The 20,946-nt window shown below is 39.5% G+C and overlaps 1 protein-coding gene across 6 annotated transcripts in view; it reads left to right on the forward strand.

Moving 5' to 3' along the window:
• KDM2A (lysine demethylase 2A) overlaps positions 1-20,946 on the forward strand; it is a 111,975-nt gene that overhangs the window by 48,068 nt on the left and 42,961 nt on the right. For all 6 annotated transcript variants that reach the window (XM_042906557.1, XM_042906552.1, XM_042906554.1 and 3 more), the window contains 4 exons: positions 14,143-14,281; positions 15,544-15,622; positions 16,074-16,120; positions 20,562-20,740. In XM_042906557.1, the coding sequence (XP_042762491.1) occupies positions 14,143-14,281; positions 15,544-15,622; positions 16,074-16,120; positions 20,562-20,740 (444 nt within the window). The remainder of the gene's footprint in view (positions 1-14,142; positions 14,282-15,543; positions 15,623-16,073; positions 16,121-20,561; positions 20,741-20,946) is intronic.

Consider the following 20,946-nt stretch of genomic DNA (forward strand, 5'->3'; position numbering starts at 1 on the left):
TCATATGTTTGTGGGGGTGTTGGGGAGAGAATGAGAGCCTGAGCATGTTTCTTCTTTTTGAAGTGTATATAAATGCATACTAAGGCTATCAAGTGGCGATTTGGTATATGTTGCAAAGATTCAGATTTATTTAATCCATGTAAATTTATAAAAATATGCCCTCAAACTTTTTTTTTTTAATAGCAGTATCATGATGTGAGACATGAAAATTTAGTTAGTACTGTACTTCCTATATCATCACCAGCACAGGCTCTGTAATTAAAATTTTTCTCTCAGGTAGTGGGATAAGATAGGTCAGAATTGTAGAGAAAATAATGGGTCCTGTCCCTGTGCTGCCATTTTGTACCGTAAAAAAAGAATGTTCGAGAAAATAGGAGATGAAATTAATCTTGGTAAAAAATATTGGCAATTTCATCTTTATAGAAAGTGTGTAATAAATGTCACTTTGAGTACAAATTTAGAGAGTGAGAACAAGTTTAATAGTATACACAATTCATGTGCTAAGTTCAAAGCACTCTGTGATATAAAATGGTCTCTGGTTAAGAATAGTATTATTTTTCAGCGAGAATAGCTAAATGACCAGTAACATAATTTGTCAAGTAAAAACTAGAATTAGAAATCAGGAATCATTGGGGCAGCTGCCTGGCTCATTCGGTAGAGCATGTGAATCTTTTTTTTTGTTTGTTTGTTTTGGTTTTTTTTTTTTTTTTGTTATTTATTTTGAGAGAAAGTGTGAGCAGGAGAGGGGCAGAGAGAGATGAAAGAGACTCACTCCCAAGCAGGCTCTACACTGAGAGTGCAGAGGGGCTTGAACTCACTAATTGTGAGACTGTGACCTGAGCTGAAATTGAGAGTTGGGCGCTTAACCTTCTGAGCCACCCAGGAGCCCTGCATGTGAGTCTTAAATCTCAGGGCTGTAGATTCAAGCCCCACGTTGGGTGTAGAGATTGGTTAAAAATAAAAAATCTTAGAAAGAAGGGAAGGTAGGTAAACAGTGGCAGAGCTAGAAAAGTAGCATCCCTTAGCGAATACCAGAAATCTCCTACCCTGGGGAAGAATCTTTGCTAACCTCCTATCTACAAAACACAGTGTTCTAATTTAAAGAAAATCTCCTTTGTTGCCATCACCTCTCACCACTTCTCCTTTCTCTGCCAGAGCCATTTCAGCTGTATGGAGTCTCCTTCCTTTGCTAGTTTCTTCCATCTGCCTCAAGCTACTGGTCTGGCTGAAGTTTCATTCCAAACCAGTGTCAGCATAGAGCAGTAGTTAAGACCATTGGCCTAGAAACAAAGTATCAGGGTTCAGATACCATCCACACCAATTTTACTAGCTTTGTAACTTGGGGAAGTTACTTCTGTCCTTCATTTTCTTTGTAAAGTGGAGAGGATAATAATCTTATAGGGATGTTGTTTGCCTTATGGCAGTAGCCTTTCTGGGTGTCATTAATAAGAACTGCCTTTTTGTGGGTCGCCTAGGTGGCTCAGTTGGTTAAGTGTCCGACTTCAACTCAGGTCATGATTTCATGGTTTGTAAGTTCGAGCCCCACGTCGGGCTCTATGCTGACAGCTCAGAGCCTGGAGCCTGCTCTGGATTCTGTGTCTCCCTCTCTCTCTGCCTCTCTCCCATGTGTGCTCACTCGCTCACTCTCAAAAATAAAATATAAAAAAAAAATTAAAAAAAAATAAAAACTGCCTTTTCATACTTTATACAGCTTATTCCTTCTCTGATTTCTTTTGTGCCCTTTGGGGATGAGAATTGCCTAAGCTCTCCAGAAAGAACTACTAACATCTGGTTGACTGAGATATGTGAAAGTTTGTTTAATATGGGAGAGGGAGTTGTGGGAAGATGGGAAGAAGATGTGGAAGTCCCTAGGAGAGCTACCCTGCCAACCGCCAGCAGGTCTCCCTGGTCAGGGCAGAGGGAGCCGGATCTGAAAAAATATTCTTTGAATAAGGACAGACAGACCCGGGGGACTGGTATGCAGCAGATTTTCCACATTGTATAATACAGGAGCAAGACTGAGGTCTCAGCTGGAACCAGATTGCAGAGGACTTTATTTTAGAACACAAAGGGACCTTAACACCAAGGGAAAATTAGATCTAAAGAAGTTAAATGATTTACTTAAGATTGCAGAGCAAAGTAGTAGTAGTAGTAGAATGACACTATGTAAGTTCTCCCTTTAGACACTTCTGCTTTCTTGCTTTTCTGTTACCCAAAAAAGTTAATGTGGGTCAGTTTTACGTGTCTTTTTCATTTGTAAAATGATGCCATCCTATTTCCTGACCCTCACAGAGTGATTATCTTAGGTAAGAAAACTACTAGAGGGGTGCCTTAGTGGCTCAGCCGGTTAAGTGACCTGCTGACTCTGGGTTTTGGCTCAGGTTATGATCCCATGTTTCATGAGTTCAGGCCCTGCGTCGGTCTCTGTGCTGAGCAGAGCCTGGTTGGGATTCTCTCTCTCCCTCTGTCTCTGCCTCTGCCCCACTCTTTTTCTTTTTCAAAATAAATACTGCAAAAAAAGAAAAGAAGAAAAACTATTTGATACAAAAATTGATATGATATATAATTGTACATTGGTTCTCAGAGGGTGGTTTTTGGTATATTACATGATTCTTTAAAATTGTGGTAAAATACATATAAAATTTGCCGCTTTAACTATTAAAAAAAAATTATGTCTATTTTTGAGAGAGTGAGCAAGTGAGTGGGGGAGGGACAGAGAGAGAGGGAGACAGAATCCAAAGCGGGCTCCAGGCTCTGAGCTGTCAGCACAGAGCTTGACTCGGGGCATAAGCCCACCAACTGGGAGATTATGACATGAGCCAATGTTGGAGGCTGATCCGACTGAGCCACCCAGGCACCCCTAACTACTTTTTAAATGTTTGTTTATTTTTATGTCTCTCTCAAAAATAAGTAAACATTAAAAAAATTTTTTTAAATAAATGTTTATTTTTAAAAGAGAGTGCAAATGGGGGAGGGGCAGAGAGACAGGGGGACAGAGGATCTGAAGTGGTCTCTGTGCTGACAGCAGAGGGCCTGGTGCAGGCCTCGAACTCACGAACCGTGAGATCATAACCTGATCTACCCAGACGCCTGCCCCCATTTTAACTATTTTTAAGTGTACAGTTCAGTGGCATTAATTACATTCACAGCTTTGTGCAACTATCATCAGTATTTATTTCCAAAGCTTTGTCATTACCCCAAATAGAAACTCTAACCATACAGCAGTAACTCCCCATTCTTCCTCTCCCCCCAGCCCTTGATAACTTCTAATCTGCTTTCTGTCTTTGTGAATTTGCCTGTTCTAGGTACCTCATATAAGTGGGATCCTACAATATTTATCCTTTTGAATCAGGTCTATTTCGCAGAGCATAATGTCTTCAAGATTCATTCAAGGTGCAACATGTATCAGAACTCCATTCCTCTTATTGCTGAATAATATTCCATTGTATCTATATACCACATTCCATTTGTTTATCTGTCAGTGGACATTTAGGATTGTTTGTACCTTCTGACTATTATGAATAGTGCTGTTATGAATATTAGTGTAAAAATATCTGTTTGAGTCCCTGCTTTCAGTCTTTTGGGTATGTACCTAAAAGTGGAATTACCGGATCATATGGTAATTCTGCATTTAATTTTTTGAGCAACTGCCCCACTGTTTTCCACACAGGCTTCACCATATTATGTTCCTATCAGCAATGCATAAGGGTTCCAGTTTCTCTGTTTCCTTGCTAACACTTGTCATTTTGAGTGTTGGGTTTTTTTTTTGGTGTGTTTTTGTTTTTTTTTTTTTTTTGGACAATAAATAACACATCCTAATGGTGAAACTTCATTGTGGTTTTGATTTGCATTTCCCTGACAACTAGTGATGCTGAGCATCTTTTCGTGTGCATATTGGTCATTTGTATATCTTCTTTGGAGAAATGTTTAAGTCCTTTCCCAGTTTTTTTTAAATGTTTATTTTTCAGAGAGAGAGAGAGAGACAGAGGAAGGGGGAGGGAGGAGCAGGGGAGGGACAGAGAGAGAAGGAGACACAGAATCTGAAGCAGGCTTCAGGCTCTGAGCTGTCAGCATAGAACCAAGCTCAGGGCTTGAACCCGTGAACTGCAAAACCATGTCCTGAGCTGAAGTTAGATGCTTAACTGACTGCACCACCAGGCACCCCAGTCCTTTGCCCATTTTTAAATTGAGTTATTTTGTTGTTGAGTTGTAAGAATTCTTTATATATTCTAGATATTAATTCCTTATCAGATATAGGATTTGCAAATATTTTCTCCCATTCTGTAGTTTGTCTTTTTGCTCTGTTGATAGTATCCTTTGCACAAAAGTTTCTTTTTTTAAAGATTTTATTTTAAAGTAATCTTAGCACCCTGTATGGGGCTCGAATTTACAGCCCTGAGATCAAGAGTTTCATGTTCTACCAGCTGAGCCGGCCAGGTGCCCCTGCACAAAAGTTTTTAATTTTGATGAAGTCTAGTATGTCTGGTTTTTTCCTTTGCTTTTGGTGTCATGTCCAAGAAATCCAATGTTGTGAAGATGTTCCCTGCATTTTTTTCTAAAAATGTTACAGTTTTAACTTTTTTTGTTTTGTTTTTATTTATTATTACTTTTTTAACGTTTTATTTATTTTTAAAAGACAGCGTGATTGGGGTTGGGCAGAGAGGCAGAGGGAGACAGAGGATACAAAGTGGGCTCTGCACTGACAGCAGCAAGCCCAATGCGGGACTCGAACTCACTAACCCCGAGATCATGACCTGAGCCAAAGTCAGATGCTCACCTGACTGAGCCACCCAGGTGCCCCTATATAGTTTTAACTCTTATGGTTAGGTTTTTGATCCATTTTGAGTTAATTTTTGTATATGGTGTTAGATAAGGGTCCAGCTTTATTATTTTTTTAATGTTTATTTTTGAGAAAGAAAGAGAGACAGAACATGAGTGGGAGAGGGGCAGAGAGAGAGGGAGACACAGAATCCAAAGCAGGCTCCAGACTCTGAGCTGTCAGCACAGAGCTCAACGCAGGGCTCAAACCTCCCTGCGAGATCATGGACTGCCAGATCATGACCTGAGCAGAAGTCAGACGCTTAACCGTCTCAGCCACCCAGGAGCCCACCCCTCCCTGCATCATTTGTTGAAAATATATTTAATCTGCTAGTTGCTACCATATTGGACAGCACAGATGTAGATGATCATACCATTTTTGTCCTCTACCCTGTTAAAGTGGTGAATTATATCTGTAGATGGGAGTGGAAATTCTTAGAACTAACAAACTGTTTTTGCATTCCTGGAACATCATGGTAGTTCATTAAATACTTAACTTTTTTTTAGTCACTTGTCTATGCTCCCTTTCATATAAATTCAACCTAAATGGCTATGGCAATTATTTAGAAAACAAATTGTGCTTAATCAGAAACGGTATTAAGCAGTGTGTCTTGAATGGGTCTACATCAAACCTTATTCTCATATTATCAAACTACAGTGCTTTATTTAAACATATACATGTATTACCCCTTTCTTAACCTTTTTTTCTCTTACAGATTGCCAGTCATTTTTTATTGAAATACAATTTCTGTGCTATACAAGTCACCCTTTTAAAGTGTACAATTCAGTGGTTTTTAATATATTCACAAAGTTGTGCAGACATTACCACTATCTAATTCCAGAACATTTTCATTACCTCAAAAAAACCCAAAAGTCATTAGCAGTTAGTCCCCATCTCTTTTCCCTCCAGCCCCTGGCAGTCACTAATCTACTTTGTCTCTATAGATTTACTTATTCTGGACCTTTCATATGAATGTTATCATGTAATATGTAGTCTTTTGTGACCGGCTTTTTTCACTGAGCATTGTTTTTAAAGCTTGTTATGTGTTGTAGCGTGTATCAGTATTTCACTCCCTTTTATTGCTAAACAATATTCCATTGTGTGAATATACTATATTTATCCGTTCTCCAGTTGATGGACCTTTGAATTGTTTCTGCCTTTTGGCTATAATGAATAATGTTGTTATGAATGTTTGTGGGCATATGTTTTCATTCTCTTGGGTAGGTACCTGGGAATGGAATTGCTGGGTCATATGGTAACTCTGTTTAACCATTTGAAGAACTGCCAGACTTTTTCCAAGCGGGTCGTGCTAGTCTGCATTTCCGCCAACTGTGTATGAGGGTTTTACTTTATTCACATTCTCACCAGCGCTTTAGTTATCCAACTCGTAGGTACAAGGTAGTATCTCATTGTAGTTTTGATTTACATTGTCTTAATGACTATTAATGAACTCATGACTAATGATACTTCATGTGCTTACTGGCCAGTTATATATATTTGAGAGATAATTATTCAGACCCTTTTCCTGTTTTTTAATTTTTGTCTTTTTATTATTAAGTTGTAAGAGTTCTTTATATATTCTAGATATCCATCTAGATACAGATATGTATTCTGGATACTTATGAGATACATGATTTGCAAATATATTCTCCTATTCTGTAGTTTGATTTTATTTTTCTTGATAGTGTTTTTTGAAGCACAAAAAGTATTAATTTTGAGGAAGTTCAGTTTTGTTGTTCAGTTATTTTGATGTTATATCCAAGAAGCTATTGCCTAATCCAAATTCATGAATATTTACACATTTTCTGAAGACTTACAGTTTTAGCCATTACATTTTAAGTCTTTGATCCATTTTTTTTAAGTTCTTTAACTTCCCCTTCCTTCCTTTTTCTTTTTTCTTTTTCTTTTTTCTTTTCTTTTTCTTTTTCTTTCTCTTTCTCTCTTTCTTTCTCTCCTTCCTTCATTCCTTTCCTTCCTTTCCTTCCTTCCTTCCTTCTTCCCTTCCCTTCCATTTCTTTCCCTTCCTTCCTTCTTCCCTTCCGTTGCCTTCCCTTCCATTCCCTTCCTTCTTCCCTTCCCTTCCTTCTTCCCTTCCCTTCCTTTCCTTCTTCCCTTCCTTCTTTCTTCCCTTCCCTTCCTTCTTCCCTTCCCTTCCTTATTCTCTTCCTTTCCTTCTTCCCTTCTCTTCCTTTTCCTTCCTCCCTTCCTTCCTTCCTCCCTTCCTTCTTCCCTCCCCCTCCCCCTACCCTTCCCCTTCCATAGGCTTCATGCCCAGCATGGAGCCCAGTGCAGGGCTTGAGCTCACCACTGTGAGATCAAGACCTGAGCCAAGAGAGTGAGACATTTAATTCGCTGAACCACCCAGGTACCCCCTTGTATGTCTTTTTCGTGCCTAATCGCCTTGGCTAGAACCTCTAATGCAGTGTTGAATAGAAGTGGAGAGCAGACATCCATGTCTCGTTGCTGATCTTAGGGAGAAAGTTCTCAGTCTTTTACCGTTAAGTGTGATAGCTGTGGGGTTTTGGTAGATGCCCTTTATTAGCTGAAGGAAGTTACCTTCTGTTCCTAATTTGCTGAATGTCTTTTATCATGAAAGGGTGCTGAATTTTGTCAAAGAGGATCACATCATTTTTTTCCTTCTTTCTATTACATTACTTTTGTAATAAAAATATTAAAGAAGTTAGGTATTGAAAGAAAGATGGTATGGGGAACATGAAAACCTTTCACTAAAAGTTAACAAATACGAACTGTTGTCTTCCACTGTTTCTTTTTTATGCACACTTTTTAATTTAATGTTTATTTAAAAAAAATTTTTTTATGTTTATTTCTGAGACAGAGACAGAGCATGAGTGGGGGAGGGGCAGAGAGAGAGGGAGACACAGAATCCGAACAGACTCAGGCTCTGAGCTGTCGGCACAGAGCCCGACGCGAGGCTCAAACTCACAAACTATGAGATCATGACCTGAGCCGAAGTCGGTCGCTCAACCGACTGAGCCACCCAGGCACCCCTTTAATGTTTATTTTTGAAGGAGAGAGAGAGACAGAGAGACAGAGCATGAGCGGGGAAGGGGCAGAGAGAGAGGGAGGCACAATACAGAATCCAGAGTAGGCTCCAGGCTCTGAGCTGTCAGCACAGAGCCTGTCTAGGGGCTCGAATTCGCATAATTTCGTGTGCTGATTTTTTTTTTTTTTTTTTTTTTGAGAGAAAGACAGAATCTTAGGCTCCACACTCAGTGGGGAGCCCACTGCAGGGCTTGATCCCATGACTGAAATCATGACCTGAGCCGAAATCAAGAATTGGATGTTTAACTGACTGAGGCACCTGGGCACCCCACATGTACTGATTTTTAAACTTAGCATTTTATAAGCACTTTTCAGTGTTATTTGTTGTAATAAATGTGTTAATGGTCACATATTCACTAGAGTATATGTTAGCCTTGGATGGCTTAGCTGTTTTCCTATAGGACAAGTCTAGTTTTATCTGACCTTTAAAAATGATTTCTCTTTCTCACCTCGTTCCACTCCCCAAATATCTAAGAGAGGCAGATGGTTGCTGGCATTAGGGAATTCTCTGCTGTTTTACTTTTTTTTAATTTTTACTCTCTGTAAAAATTCTCTGCTGTTTTACTCTCTGCTGTCTTACTCTGCTCTGTTGTTTTACTTTTTTTTATTTATTAAAAAAATTTTTTTTTCTTAACGTTTATTTATTATTGAGAGACAGAGAGAGATAGAGCACGAGCATGGGAGGGGCAGAGAGAGGAGGAGACGCAGAATCTGAAGCAGGCTCCAGGCTCTGAGCTGTCAGCACAGAGCCCGATGCAGGGCTCAAACTCACAAACCACGAGATCATGACCTGAGCCGAAGTCAGATGCTCAACCGACTGAGCCACCCAGGCACCCTGCTGTTTTACTTTTTAAGTGTGTTGCCTAAAGACATCTTAAGACAGTGCCCTTTCCATCATTCTTTTTTTTACTACATGTTTAGAAAAGAGAATGCTGAAAGTTTCTATATAATGATTGATACCTGTTTGCATCTAGTCTTGCCTCATTATCTTTTTTTCACCTAATCATCTAGGGAAATGATTGTGTAATATTTATATCCATTGAGCTTGACTTACCTGTCGGTAATTGAGTTAATCTAAATATTCCATTTATGTAGCCATTTATATCATTTAATGTAGTTAGTTACAACTTGACTGAGAGTGGTGAGTGTTAGGGCGTCTAGGTGGCTCAGTTGGTTGAGCATCTGACTTCAATTCAGGTCATGGTCTCACAGTTCCTGAATCGAGCCCCATGTCAGGCTCTGCACTGTTAGCTTCGGAGCCTCTGTCTCCCTCCCTCTCTCTGCCCCTCCTCTGCTCGTGAGATCACGTGTGTGCTCTCTGTCTCAAAAATAAAGAGTGGTGAATGTTTTTAAGGCAGTTTTAAAATTCTTTTTATTATTTGAATCCTGGAAAACATGAGTTTGCTATATAGTTTGGTCATCTAAATAGAATAAACAGTGATTGGTTATTCATGACTACAGCTCACTATTGACCCTGGAAAGTACAAATTGCTTTTGAGTGAAAATGTGGTTGGAATAGATTTCAGTGTTCAGTTTGTACCTGCTATTTATTGTGACACCGAGTTCAGTGAGGGCTGGCATCTATGGGAGGCCAGTAACTTCCTCTGGGTTGCCTAAATTGCCTTCATGAAAAGCACCTAGAATAAAAAAAGCACAGCATGCTGGTAAACCATTTTGAATTATTTGGTAATGTTGGTGGGCTGGAGGGGATTGGTGGTTGCTTTCCTTAGCATTAAAGTGGCCTTGCCTTTTGGGTTTCACCTGTAGCAAATTGTGTTATTGCCTACTGATTTCCAGGCTTATTACAAGGACTGACTGTGTTTTTATAGCACTAAGAAATTTGCTATAGATGTTTACTTTCACCAGGATTTACATTAAGACAAGGAATAGACAGAAAAACAACAAACACCATTCTTGGCAGTATTAAAACTGATACAAATAATTTTTGCATTATTGCTGACTTCCCATTTAAAACACTCAAAAAGAAAACAAGAATCCAAATTCATTTTTCTCTTGTCTTTTACGTGGCTTGGCTAGAGCAGATTTCCCTATATCCTTATATTCTCTATATTGAAAGTGTAAATGAAAGGAGTCTTCTTGAATATTGGAAGGAAGAAGCATATAAAAATAAAGGAAGGATGGGGGAACTTCTGGCTACCATGTTAGAAATTTTGGGATAATCAGGGTGATTATGTCCTCCTTACTGGAGAAGAATCAGTAATGGTAGACCCAGGAAAGGCTGAAATTTGAAAGTATGACTGGGATTTTTTTTTTTACAAGTATATTAGAACTTACAGTGCAAATTAGTGCTTTCTAAATTTTGCAGGGGAGAAGGGGAAACTACATTAATTCTGATTGTATTGTCTTTGTTCTGTGATACTTGGAATTCATATTTTGGACTTCTCTTCAAAGACACATAAATGAAGTACAGTAAGGAGGGGAGCTGAGGAGGGGCACCTGGGTGGCTCAGTCAGTTAAGCATCCGACTTTGGCTCAGGTCATGATCTCACAGCTTGAGCCCCGCCCCCGCATGAGGCTTTCTGCTGACAGCCTGGAGCCTGCTTCAGGTTCTGTGTCTCCCTCTCTCTCTGTGCCCCTCCCCTGCTTGCACTCACACTCTCTCAAAAATAAATAAACATTTAAAAAATTTTTAAAAAAAAGAGGGGAGGGGAACTGAAGATATCTTATATGGAAGTAAACTCATGCAGTTCCTGTGCCCAAGAAGCTACTGTTGATAGCCAGTATTGATGACACTTGGCTAGGGGCTGTGCTACCATCATGGGCAACTTCGCCAAGGCCACTTTTTTTTTTTTTTCTCGAGAGAGCATGTGTGAGCGGGAAAGGGGCAGAGAGAGGGGGACAGAGGATCCGAAGCAGGCTCTGGGCTGACAGCAGCAAGCCCGATGTAGGGCGCCAACTCAGGAACCACAAGATCATGACCTGAGCTGAAGTTGGATGCTTAACCAACTGAGCCACCCAGGCACCCAACCAAGGCCACTTTTGATGCCATTTCCAAGATAAGACCTACAGCTGTCTCAACCCTGACTTCTGGAAAGAGACTGTGTTCACCAAGTCTCCCTATCAGGAATTCACTGACATGTTGTAAAAGAGACCCACACCAGTCTCCGTGCAGAAGACCCAGGCTTCAGCTGTGGCCACCACATAGTTTCATAGAAGAAAAATAAAGTTGATGAGTTTGAGCCCAGCGTCAGGCTCTCTGCTGTCAGAGCAGAGCCCGCTTCTGATCTGTCTGGCTCTCTCTCTCTGCCTCTCCCCTGCTTGCATTCTCTCAAAAATAAAAAACGTTAAAACAAAAAATTTAAGGGGCACCTGGGTAGCTCAGTCAATTAAGCATCCAGCTTCGGCTCAGGTCATGATCTCACAGTTCATGTGGGTTCGAGCCCCGCGTCAGGCTCTGTGCTGTCAACTCAGTGCCTGGAGCCTGCTTCGGATTCTGTGTCTCCCTCTCTCTCTGTCCCTCCCCTGCTCAAGCTCTGTCTCTCTCTCTCTCAAAAGTAAATAATACACATTTAAAAAAATTTTTTTTTATTAATTTAAAAAGGTGGGGGAGCACCTGGGTGGTTTGGTCAGTCAGTTAAGTATCTGACTCTTGATTTCTGCTCAGGTCTCAGGGTTTGTGGATTTGAACCCCAAGCCCCTGGCATTGGACTCTGCATTGACAGCAGGGAGCCTGCTTGGGATTTTCTCTCTGCCCCTCCCCTGCACTCCCGTGAGTGTGTGTTCTCCTTGCCCCCCGCTTCTTTCTCAAAATAAATAAACTTTAAAAGTTTAAAAAAAAAAAAAACAACAAAACTTGTGTCAGAAACTGTCAGTGAAGGGTCACCTGAGTGGCTCAGTCGGTTAAGTGTCTGACTTTTGGTTGTGGCTCAGGTCATGGTCTCACAGCTCGTGAATCGGGCTGTGTGCTGACAGTGTGGAGCCCACTTGGGATTCTCTCTCTCCCCACCCCACCCCACCCCCTCCCCTTCCCAGCTTGCTCTATCTGTCTCTCTCTCAAGAAATAAAAACAAAAAAAGAAATGTCGGTGAAAATAACCCCCTCTATCAAGCTACCTAAAAATATTTTGAGCAGTGATGGTATTGAAATAAGTGAAGCTTACCAAAATTAGGTCTTCTTTTGGCCTTTGAGCTGGGACTTATGGCAGCAAAGGTGGTAGGTAAAAGTATTACAAAGTTTTTGCCAAATATGGAAAAGATACCAGGTATCCCTCAGTATTTCTACCAAACATACTATTGGTATGCTGAATCTAGCTCTGCTCCAGTGTGTAACAGTCATTCTTACTTTCTTTAATTTTATTTCTTATGACTCGTTTCTGCCCCTTCACTGACCCCCATTCCCCAGGAGACCTTCCCCTGATATCTAACTTTAAATTCCAAGTTTGTTTGTTCTTAGTACGTCCTAGGGTAGGGCTACTTTATTAACCTTTGCCCCTGCCACTTCCATACCAGTTGTCCCATGTGTATATATGCAAGAAATTTCAGCAAAATTGGACACTAGCTAAAGTAAATATACTAGAATGTGTTGCAGCATAAGCAAGGTTATCAGTTTTTTAAAAATATAGCTTATGAGCTATAATTCATATGCTGTAAAACTCACCAGTTTAAGTGTATATAATTCATTGGGTTTTTAGTATAGTCACAAGAGTTGTACAAATACCACCACTTGCTAATTCCAGAATATTTTCATGACTCTTGAAAGAAACCCATACCATTAATAGTCACTTCCTACTGCTCTCCCCAGCCCCTGGCAACTATTAATCTACTTTCTATCTGTATGGGTTTGCCTATTCTGGACATTTCATGTAAATAAAATTCCATAATCTGTGATGATGTGCTCTGTTGTGCTTGACTTCTTTCACTTGGCATAATATTTTCAGTATTCTTCCATGCTGTAGCTACATACCAGTATTTCATTCCTTTTTATGGCCAAATATTATTCCATTGTGTAAATATACCACATTTTTTAATCCATTCATCAATCCGTTGACATTTGGGTTAATGCTGCTATGAACACCTGTGTACAAGTTTTTGTGTGGACATAGGATTTTAATGCTTTTGGATATGTACCTAGGAGTAGAATTACTGGGTCATAAGATGACTCCATATTTAATTTTTTGAGGAACTGCTAAACTGTTTTCCATGGCTGCACCGTTTTACATTCCCGCCAGCCGTGTATGAGGGTTCTAGTTTCTCTAGATTCTCACCATCATTTGTTATTGTCCACCTTTTGATAATAGCCATCCTAGTGGGTGTGAAGTGGTATCTCATGGTGGTTTTGATTTTCATTTCCCCTAATGACTAATGATATTGAGTATCTTTTCCTGTGTTCTTTGGCCATTTATATGTTTTCTTTTTCTAATTTATTTAATTAATCCCTATACCCACCATGGGCCTTGAACTCGTGACACCGAGATCAAGAGTTGCATGCTCTTCCAGCTGAGTCACCCAGGCACCCTTGTATATTTTCTTTGGGGAGATATCCTTAAAGCTAAATATTGATGGTCTGCTATTTGGAATACTAAGTTGTTTAGATTAACTTCTTTTATCTGGTGTAAAGGAGTTTTTGTTTCATTAATTCAAATGTTTTAGCCTATTCTTGAAGATTGTTTTAGAAAACTAATGTAGATACAGCTTTCCCCTATGAAAACATTGTATTTTGTATCCTGACCTAAGATATCTATATACAGATTGTCTCCAGTCTTTATTGGACTGTGAACACAATTTGGTCATATTTCTTTTTTTTTTTTTTAATGTTTATTTATTCTTGAGAGGCAGAGACAGAGTGTGAGTGGGGGAGGGGCAGAGAGAGAAGGAGACACAGAATCTGAAGCAGGATCCAGGCTCTGAGCTGTCAGCACAGAGCCTGATGTGGGGCTTGAACTCACGAACCATGAGATCATGACCTGAGCCAAAGTCAGACACTTAACTGACTGAGCCACCCAGGCGCCCCGGTCATATTTCTATTGTAAATTTATATCTCTAGGTCCAAAGAGTTAGCAGAGGTAGAATTCACAAGTAGGGAACCAGTGGCCCATCAAAATTTTGTTATATTCTGTACATTCTGAGGACATTACCTGACCTTTAGTTGAGAGAAAGGTTTATAAGGCAAGGAAAATTGATGTTTGACATAACACCTGAAGTTGAAAGTACATAAAGTTGAAGCGTACATATGTTTGTGAGTACTTTTAGATAAGCATGAAAAAGTACATGATTTGATCCTTCTGTCCCTCTCTCCCCCAGCGTGGTACCATGCGACGACGCTATGAAGATGATGGCATTTCAGATGATGAAATTGAAGGGAAAAGAACTTTTGACTTGGAAGAGAAACTCCACACCAACAAATATAATGCAAATTTTGTTACTTTTATGGAAGGAAAAGGTCAGTATCATTTTGGTTCCAGGGACCTGCAGTCCCTTGGTGTAAGAAGTTGTAGACTCTGGGAACCATGGGCTCAGTATCTGTGCAGCTAAAATATTGCGTATTGATGCTATGATGCTGTTTATTTTATCTTATTACACAATGCTATTCTTACACATGTGCGTGCCCACACACACACACACACACACACCCACCCTCATTTCCCTAGTTCTCCCACCTTGGGAGTCATTCTCTGCGACACAAGAAGAAAAGTGTTTTATTAGGGCCAGGAACATTGCTGGAATTTTTCCCTGAAGCCCTCTTCCTTCTTCTCCTATCCCTTGTTTTAGGTTTAATTAAGAATAGTACAGTAAAAACTTTTTTTTTAACATTTATTTATTTTTAAGAGAGAACACATGCAGGAGGGGCAGAGAGAAGGGGGAGAGAGAGAATCCCAAGCAGGCTCCGCCCTGTCAGTGCAGAGCCTGATGCAGGGTTCAATCCCAGGAACTGTGAGATCATGACCTGAGCTGAAGTCGGACACTCGACTGACTGAGCCACCTAGGCGCCCCAGTAAAAACTCTTCTGTGCACGTACCTCTCCCCACAACCACAACAGAGTTGGGATTCCATGTGTACTATGCAGGTTTGCTCCTTGGCAAACTGACAAGGATGTCATGGTATATACTCTAGTGGACAGTAGTAAATTTTTGGGCTGTTAAGAGACAGGGTGATGATAATTTCTGCTTAGGATTTACGAGATGACTCATTAGTAGTACTACCCTCTGTTGGTTAAATTCTGAATTTACTGTGGAAATACAGACTTAGAAAACATCTTGAACCCTGCCTCTCAGTGTGAGTTTCCTATATCCCGAGGGATGCTTTTTTTTTCCCCTAATATTTATTTATTTTTGAGAGGGAGAGAGACAGAGCACAAGCAGGGGAGAGGCAGAGAGACAGGGAGAGGCAGAGAGAGAGGGAGACACAGAATCCGAAGCAGGCTCCAGGCTCTGAGCTGTCAGCACAGAGCCCGATGTGGGGCTCGAACTCACAAATTGTGAGATCATGACCTGAGCTGGAGTCAGAGGCTGAACCAGCTGAGCCACCCAGGTGCCCCAACGAAGGATGCTTCTTTTGCATGTATTGTCTCACAGAGCAAAACTATTTACACAGAAACAGCAAACACCATCTCCACCTTAATACTTAAGATCTATTTTATGGTCTTTTTATCTTTTTCCGGCTATACCTCTTGCCTTTCTAACAGTTGTTTTCTTATGGTGACAGATTTTAATGTAGAGTATATTCAGCGGGGTGGCTTAAGAGACCCTCTGATTTTCAAGAATTCGGATGGACTTGGAATAAAGTAAGTGTTCTCGGCCTGATTGGATATAGTTGTGAAATGGCCATATTACACCAGGGCTATAGACAATGCAGTATTGATAACCCAAAGCAGTAGATAATTAAAAAGAATCCCCCATATAGTCTTAAAACCATGTATTTTTCTTCTTTTGTTACAAAAACAACTCATGGTTGTTAATAATTAAATGAAAAAATATAGGTGACCTAAAAAGAAAATAAATCTCTTAAAAATCTATTACCCTGGGATAATAATCACTTGTTAACATTTTGTTATATATTCTTTTTTATTATGTATATGTGAATATATAATCATATTTAAAATATGTCATTAAATCTAAATATGAATATGAATATTTATGTGTCTTAACTTGGGCGTTTTTAGTACGTTAATGAAGAACTCACACTGATTAGAGAAGGTGTGCTTCCATTTATGCTTACAAGTGTTTGTTTCATAGGATGCCAGATCCAGACTTCACTGTGAATGATGTCAAAATGTGTGTGGGTAAGTAGTAATATGTGTGGCCGTTGCGCCTATGAGGCAAAGATTTAAGATTGGAATTGATTTCTAAATTTCTGACTGAGATTTAAGGCTTAGGAACGTTGAAGTACATATTTGATTGAAGTATATGCATCTTGATAAAAACTACCATTTCATTGGCCACTGAGAATTTTCACAGAAAGAGTTACAAAAGTTGCTTCGTTTAGTACACACCGGGCATAGAACTTTAAAACTTTTCCTTCTTCCCTACCTACCATTTTATCACTGTGTGCCCCTCCTTCTCTCCGTGAAAAGCCTGTTCCAGGGCATCTCACCCAGGAAAGTGACATTTTATATCTTTGAAACAAGAAGGAAGATTCATTCATATCTGTGATTCTCTTCCATTCTCCAAAAGCAGTAGAGAAATTTCCAGGAAACTTTCACCAGTGCTACATTTGGTAACTTGACCAGGGTTTAAAACTTTGTAAACTGAAGCATGTGACTCTTGATCTCAGGGTTGTAGATTCAAGCCCTACTTTCAGAGGAGAGATTACTTAAACAAATATATATATAATAAAAACATATGTATATTTATATATTTTTATTTTATTTATATATATATACACACATATACATATATATATATGTGTGTGTGTATGTGTGTATATATATATATATATATATATATATATATATATATATATATATAATAGTAATAATAAACAAAAGCGTTGTAAGCCGAGAAAGAGGTATGTTAACATTTCTTTCAGTGACTGGTTGAGTTTTTAGTCTGATTTGTATTCTATTCAAAATTTAGGGGAAAAAAACAAATTGGATCAACCTAATTAAAGAAGAAAGCTTCCTGGTGTCAGTAAAGGCTCAGGTCAAATTTCTGCAGACCATTTGGTTTTCAGGGTAGCCCTGAGACTCACCAGGATCCTTTGGAATTCAGAATGGTTGCAGTCCTATACACGTTAAAGCAGTGAAGTGGATTAAAACCTTTTGGACATGTTTCCAACAGGACATGAAGCAAAAAGAGTTTTTTCTGATGCTTTCCTCCCAACATTATAGCTTCTGTTAAGTTTTGTTCTCTATGTTAAAGTTCCAGTGCAATGTCTTGCTTTGGAAATTGACACTGCAGTACTATCTCCTAGCCACCGGAGGGCCCTTTTTAGACAGCTGGATAACTCTTCTGTTTATCCAAGAGGTGAAAGTCACAGATAGCCCAGGTGAAGGAAAGTTCTTGAATTCCCTGGTTTTTTCACTCCTTCACTATTTCTGTGTTAGAGTCCAGCTGTCTGCCTGTCACTGGGTATTTCCTAATACCTAGTGCAATCTGGAGTATAGTAGGCACTCAGTAAGTCTGTTGAGTAATTAAAATGCTTTCCCATTCTTCACAATGCAGGGCTCTCTCAGAGGACCTCAGAAAATCTTCTTGAGTACCTATAGGTCCATCACTGGACTTCTTTTCCTAACAGACCTCCAGGACAGTAATAAGTTTCTTGTTGTTGTTTATTTACATCCAAGTTAGCATATAGTGCAACAATGATTTCAGGAGTAGATTCCTTAATGACCTGTACCCATTTTAGCCCATCCCCCCTCCCACAAGCCCTCCAGCAACCCTCTGTTCTCTATATTTAAGAGTCGCATGTTTTGTCCCCCTCCCTGTTTTTATATTATTTTTGCTTCCCTTCCCTTATGTTCATCTGTTTTGTATCTTAAATTCCACATGAGTGAAGCCATATATTTGTCTTTCTCTGACTAATTTGCTTAGCATAATACACTCTGGTTCCATCCACGTTGCAGTCTTGCAAATGGCAAGATTTCATTCTTTTTGATTGCCAAGTAATACTCCATTGTACGTATATACAACATCTTCTTTATCCATTCATCCATCGATGGACATTTGGGCTCTTTCCATACTTTGGCTATTGTCAGTAGTGCTGCTGTAAACATTGGGGTGCATGTGCCCCTTCGAAACAGCACACCTGTGTCCTTTGGATAGACACCTGGTAGTGTAATTGCTGGGTTGTAAGGTAGTTCTATTTTTGATGTTTTGAGGAACCCCCATACTGTGAGGAACCCCCATACTGTTTCCAGAGTGGCTGCACCAGTTTGCATTCCCCACAGCGCAAAAGCGTTCCTCTTTCTCTGTATCCTCGCCAACAGCTTTGATCTACATTTTTGAAGGAAAGCATTCACTTTTATTTTTTTATTTTTATTTTTTCAAATGTTTTTATTTTTGAGAGAGAAAGAGACAGAGAATGAGCTGGGGGGAGGCAGAGAGCAAGGGAGACACAGAATCCAAAGCAGGCTCCAGGCTCTGAGCTGTTAGCACAGAGCCCGACGTGGGGCTCCAACTCACAAACCATGAGATCTTGACCTGAGCCGAAGTCAGACACTCAACCAACTGAGCCACCCAGGCACCCCTGTTTTTTTAAACAATTGTGCTAAAATATAAGTAACGTAAAATTTACCATTATAATAATTTTTAAAGTATATACTTCAGTGGCATTAAATTTATTCACAGTGTGCAACCGTCACCATCAGTTTCTAGTTCAGAACTTTTTCATCACCTGTATCTTTAGATATATACCTAGGAGTGAAGTTGTTGGGTCACATGGTCATTCCGTGTTTAATTTATTGAGGAACCACCAAACTTTTTCACAGCAGCTGCACCACTTTACATTATTCCCAGCAAAGTCTTGAGGGTTCCAGTTTTTCTGCATCCTTGCCAGCACTTGTTATTTTCCTTTTTTTTTTTTTTTAATTTACGGCTATCATAGTGGGTGTGAAATGGTATTACAAGGCAATTTTGATTTAGCATTAGCATTTTCTTCCAAAATATAAAGGGTAGGTTTGCTTTATTGCCTTATATTATGAGTTATATCTTATGTGTATTCTGCCATGTCTCCTTTATTATGGCCATATTCTAGTCCTCCTGACTATTATCTCATATCTCTGACTAGACTGTAAACGTCTTAGAGGCAGGGGACCAGGTCTTGATACTAGTTGTTATAGCCACGAAGTCCAGGTATATAGTAGATGTTTGCTAGTTTCTTACAAATTGGACAATATTCTTTTTTTTTTTAATTTTTTTTAACGTTTATTTATTTTTGAGACAGAGACAGAGCATGAACGGGGGAGGGTCAGAGAGAGAGGGAGACACAGAATCTGAAGCAGGCCCCAGGCTCTGAGCTGTCAGCACAGAGCCCGACGTGGGGCTCAAACCCACAAACCGTGAGATCGTGACCTGAGCCGAAGTCAGTTGCTTAACTGACGGAGCCACCCAGGCGCCCCTGAACAATATTCTTAATATCAGCAGCTTTTTATTCTCTTTCCTTTTCTTGACCACTATTATTTTAACTTTTTTAGCTGTCTTGCCTCTCCATATTGTCTCTTATGCTGCTGCTTCTGCTTGGAATTCTCTGTTGAATCTTTCTTGTTGAAATTCTTTTTATTTTTCAAGGCCTAACTCAAAAGTCTCTTCTTCACCTTCTTTTCCTAAAAGGCTTCTCTGGTCAGTCCAATGTTACAAAAATAATAAAAATAATAATAATTTTCCTTTTATTTTTACTACTGTTTAATTGACACCTACTTTGTGTTAAATATTTTCCTTCACAGCGGCCTCCAAGGTAATATTATTCCCAAGTTAAAGAAGAAGATATTAAGGTTCAGAGAAGTTAAATAGCTTTCCCAACTATTATTAGAGCTGAAATTTAAACTTAGGTATCTTTGGCTTTAATTAGGCTATTGTTTTTCCTCCCTACTAATTTATGCATTCTCCTTTTTGTTGTAGTTGTTATAGTTGGTTGAGAATCTGATACAGATCTTTGTGTCCCTCATGGTGGCTTTATCAGTCAGTAAATATTTGTGAAATGAATGAAAAGGGACGTTTATATTAGAAATGCTTAACAGGTTTTGGAAATAACCCTTTTAAACAGAAGAATGGACAGCTTCAGAATGAATCTAGTACTCACTATATCACTGTATAGTGGATCAAAGTATAGGATAGATAAGATCCTTAAAACTGCATCAAAGCAGTGTAGCTCAGTGGGTAAGAGCATTAACTCTGGAGTTGGTGTAGAGTTCTGGGATTCTTGTCCTGCCTTGTCCTGCAAGTTACCTAACACCTATTTTTTCATCTATGAAATGGAGATTAGTACTTACCATTTAGAATTGTTAGGGTTGAGTAAGATATTGAATATAGGATTTGTTACCTGACCATATAGAAATATGCCATAGGGAATCGGTTTTTTATATTAACCTGTTGTTTTTCCCATTCTCTGTGGTTTGATTTTCTGTTGATTTATCCACCTTAAGTGACAGCTCTCTCCTTGCTTATTACTGAATACCCTGAATAAAGAAACGATAGTTTGTTTCCTTCTACTTGTATTTTATATTCTTAATATATTTGAGGATAATAGCCGCTCAGTAGAGATGATTGATACATCTTTCGTGGCAGGGAGTCGTCGCATGGTGGATGTCATGGACGTGAACACACAGAAAGGCATTGAAATGACCATGGCTCAGTGGACACGCTACTATGAGACCCCAGAGGAGGAGCGAGAAAAACTCTATAATGTCATCAGCCTAGAGTTCAGCCACACCAGGCTGGAGAATATGGTGCAGAGGCCCTCCACGGTTAGTCTGATCATTTTTTCCACATTGTCATTGTCACCAAGAGAGTTGTTTATATACTGGGAGAATTTATAACTTTTTTTTTATGTTTATTTATTAGAGTGAGTGGGGGGTGGGGCAGAGAGAGAGGCGGAGAGGATCCCAAGCAGGCTCCGTGCTGTGAGCACACAGCTTGACTCCAGGCTTGATACATGAACTGTGAGATCATG

The sequence above is a fragment of the Panthera leo genome, chromosome D1 (genome assembly GCF_018350215.1).
Source record: "Panthera leo isolate Ple1 chromosome D1, P.leo_Ple1_pat1.1, whole genome shotgun sequence".
NCBI lineage: Eukaryota > Metazoa > Chordata > Mammalia > Carnivora > Felidae > Panthera > Panthera leo.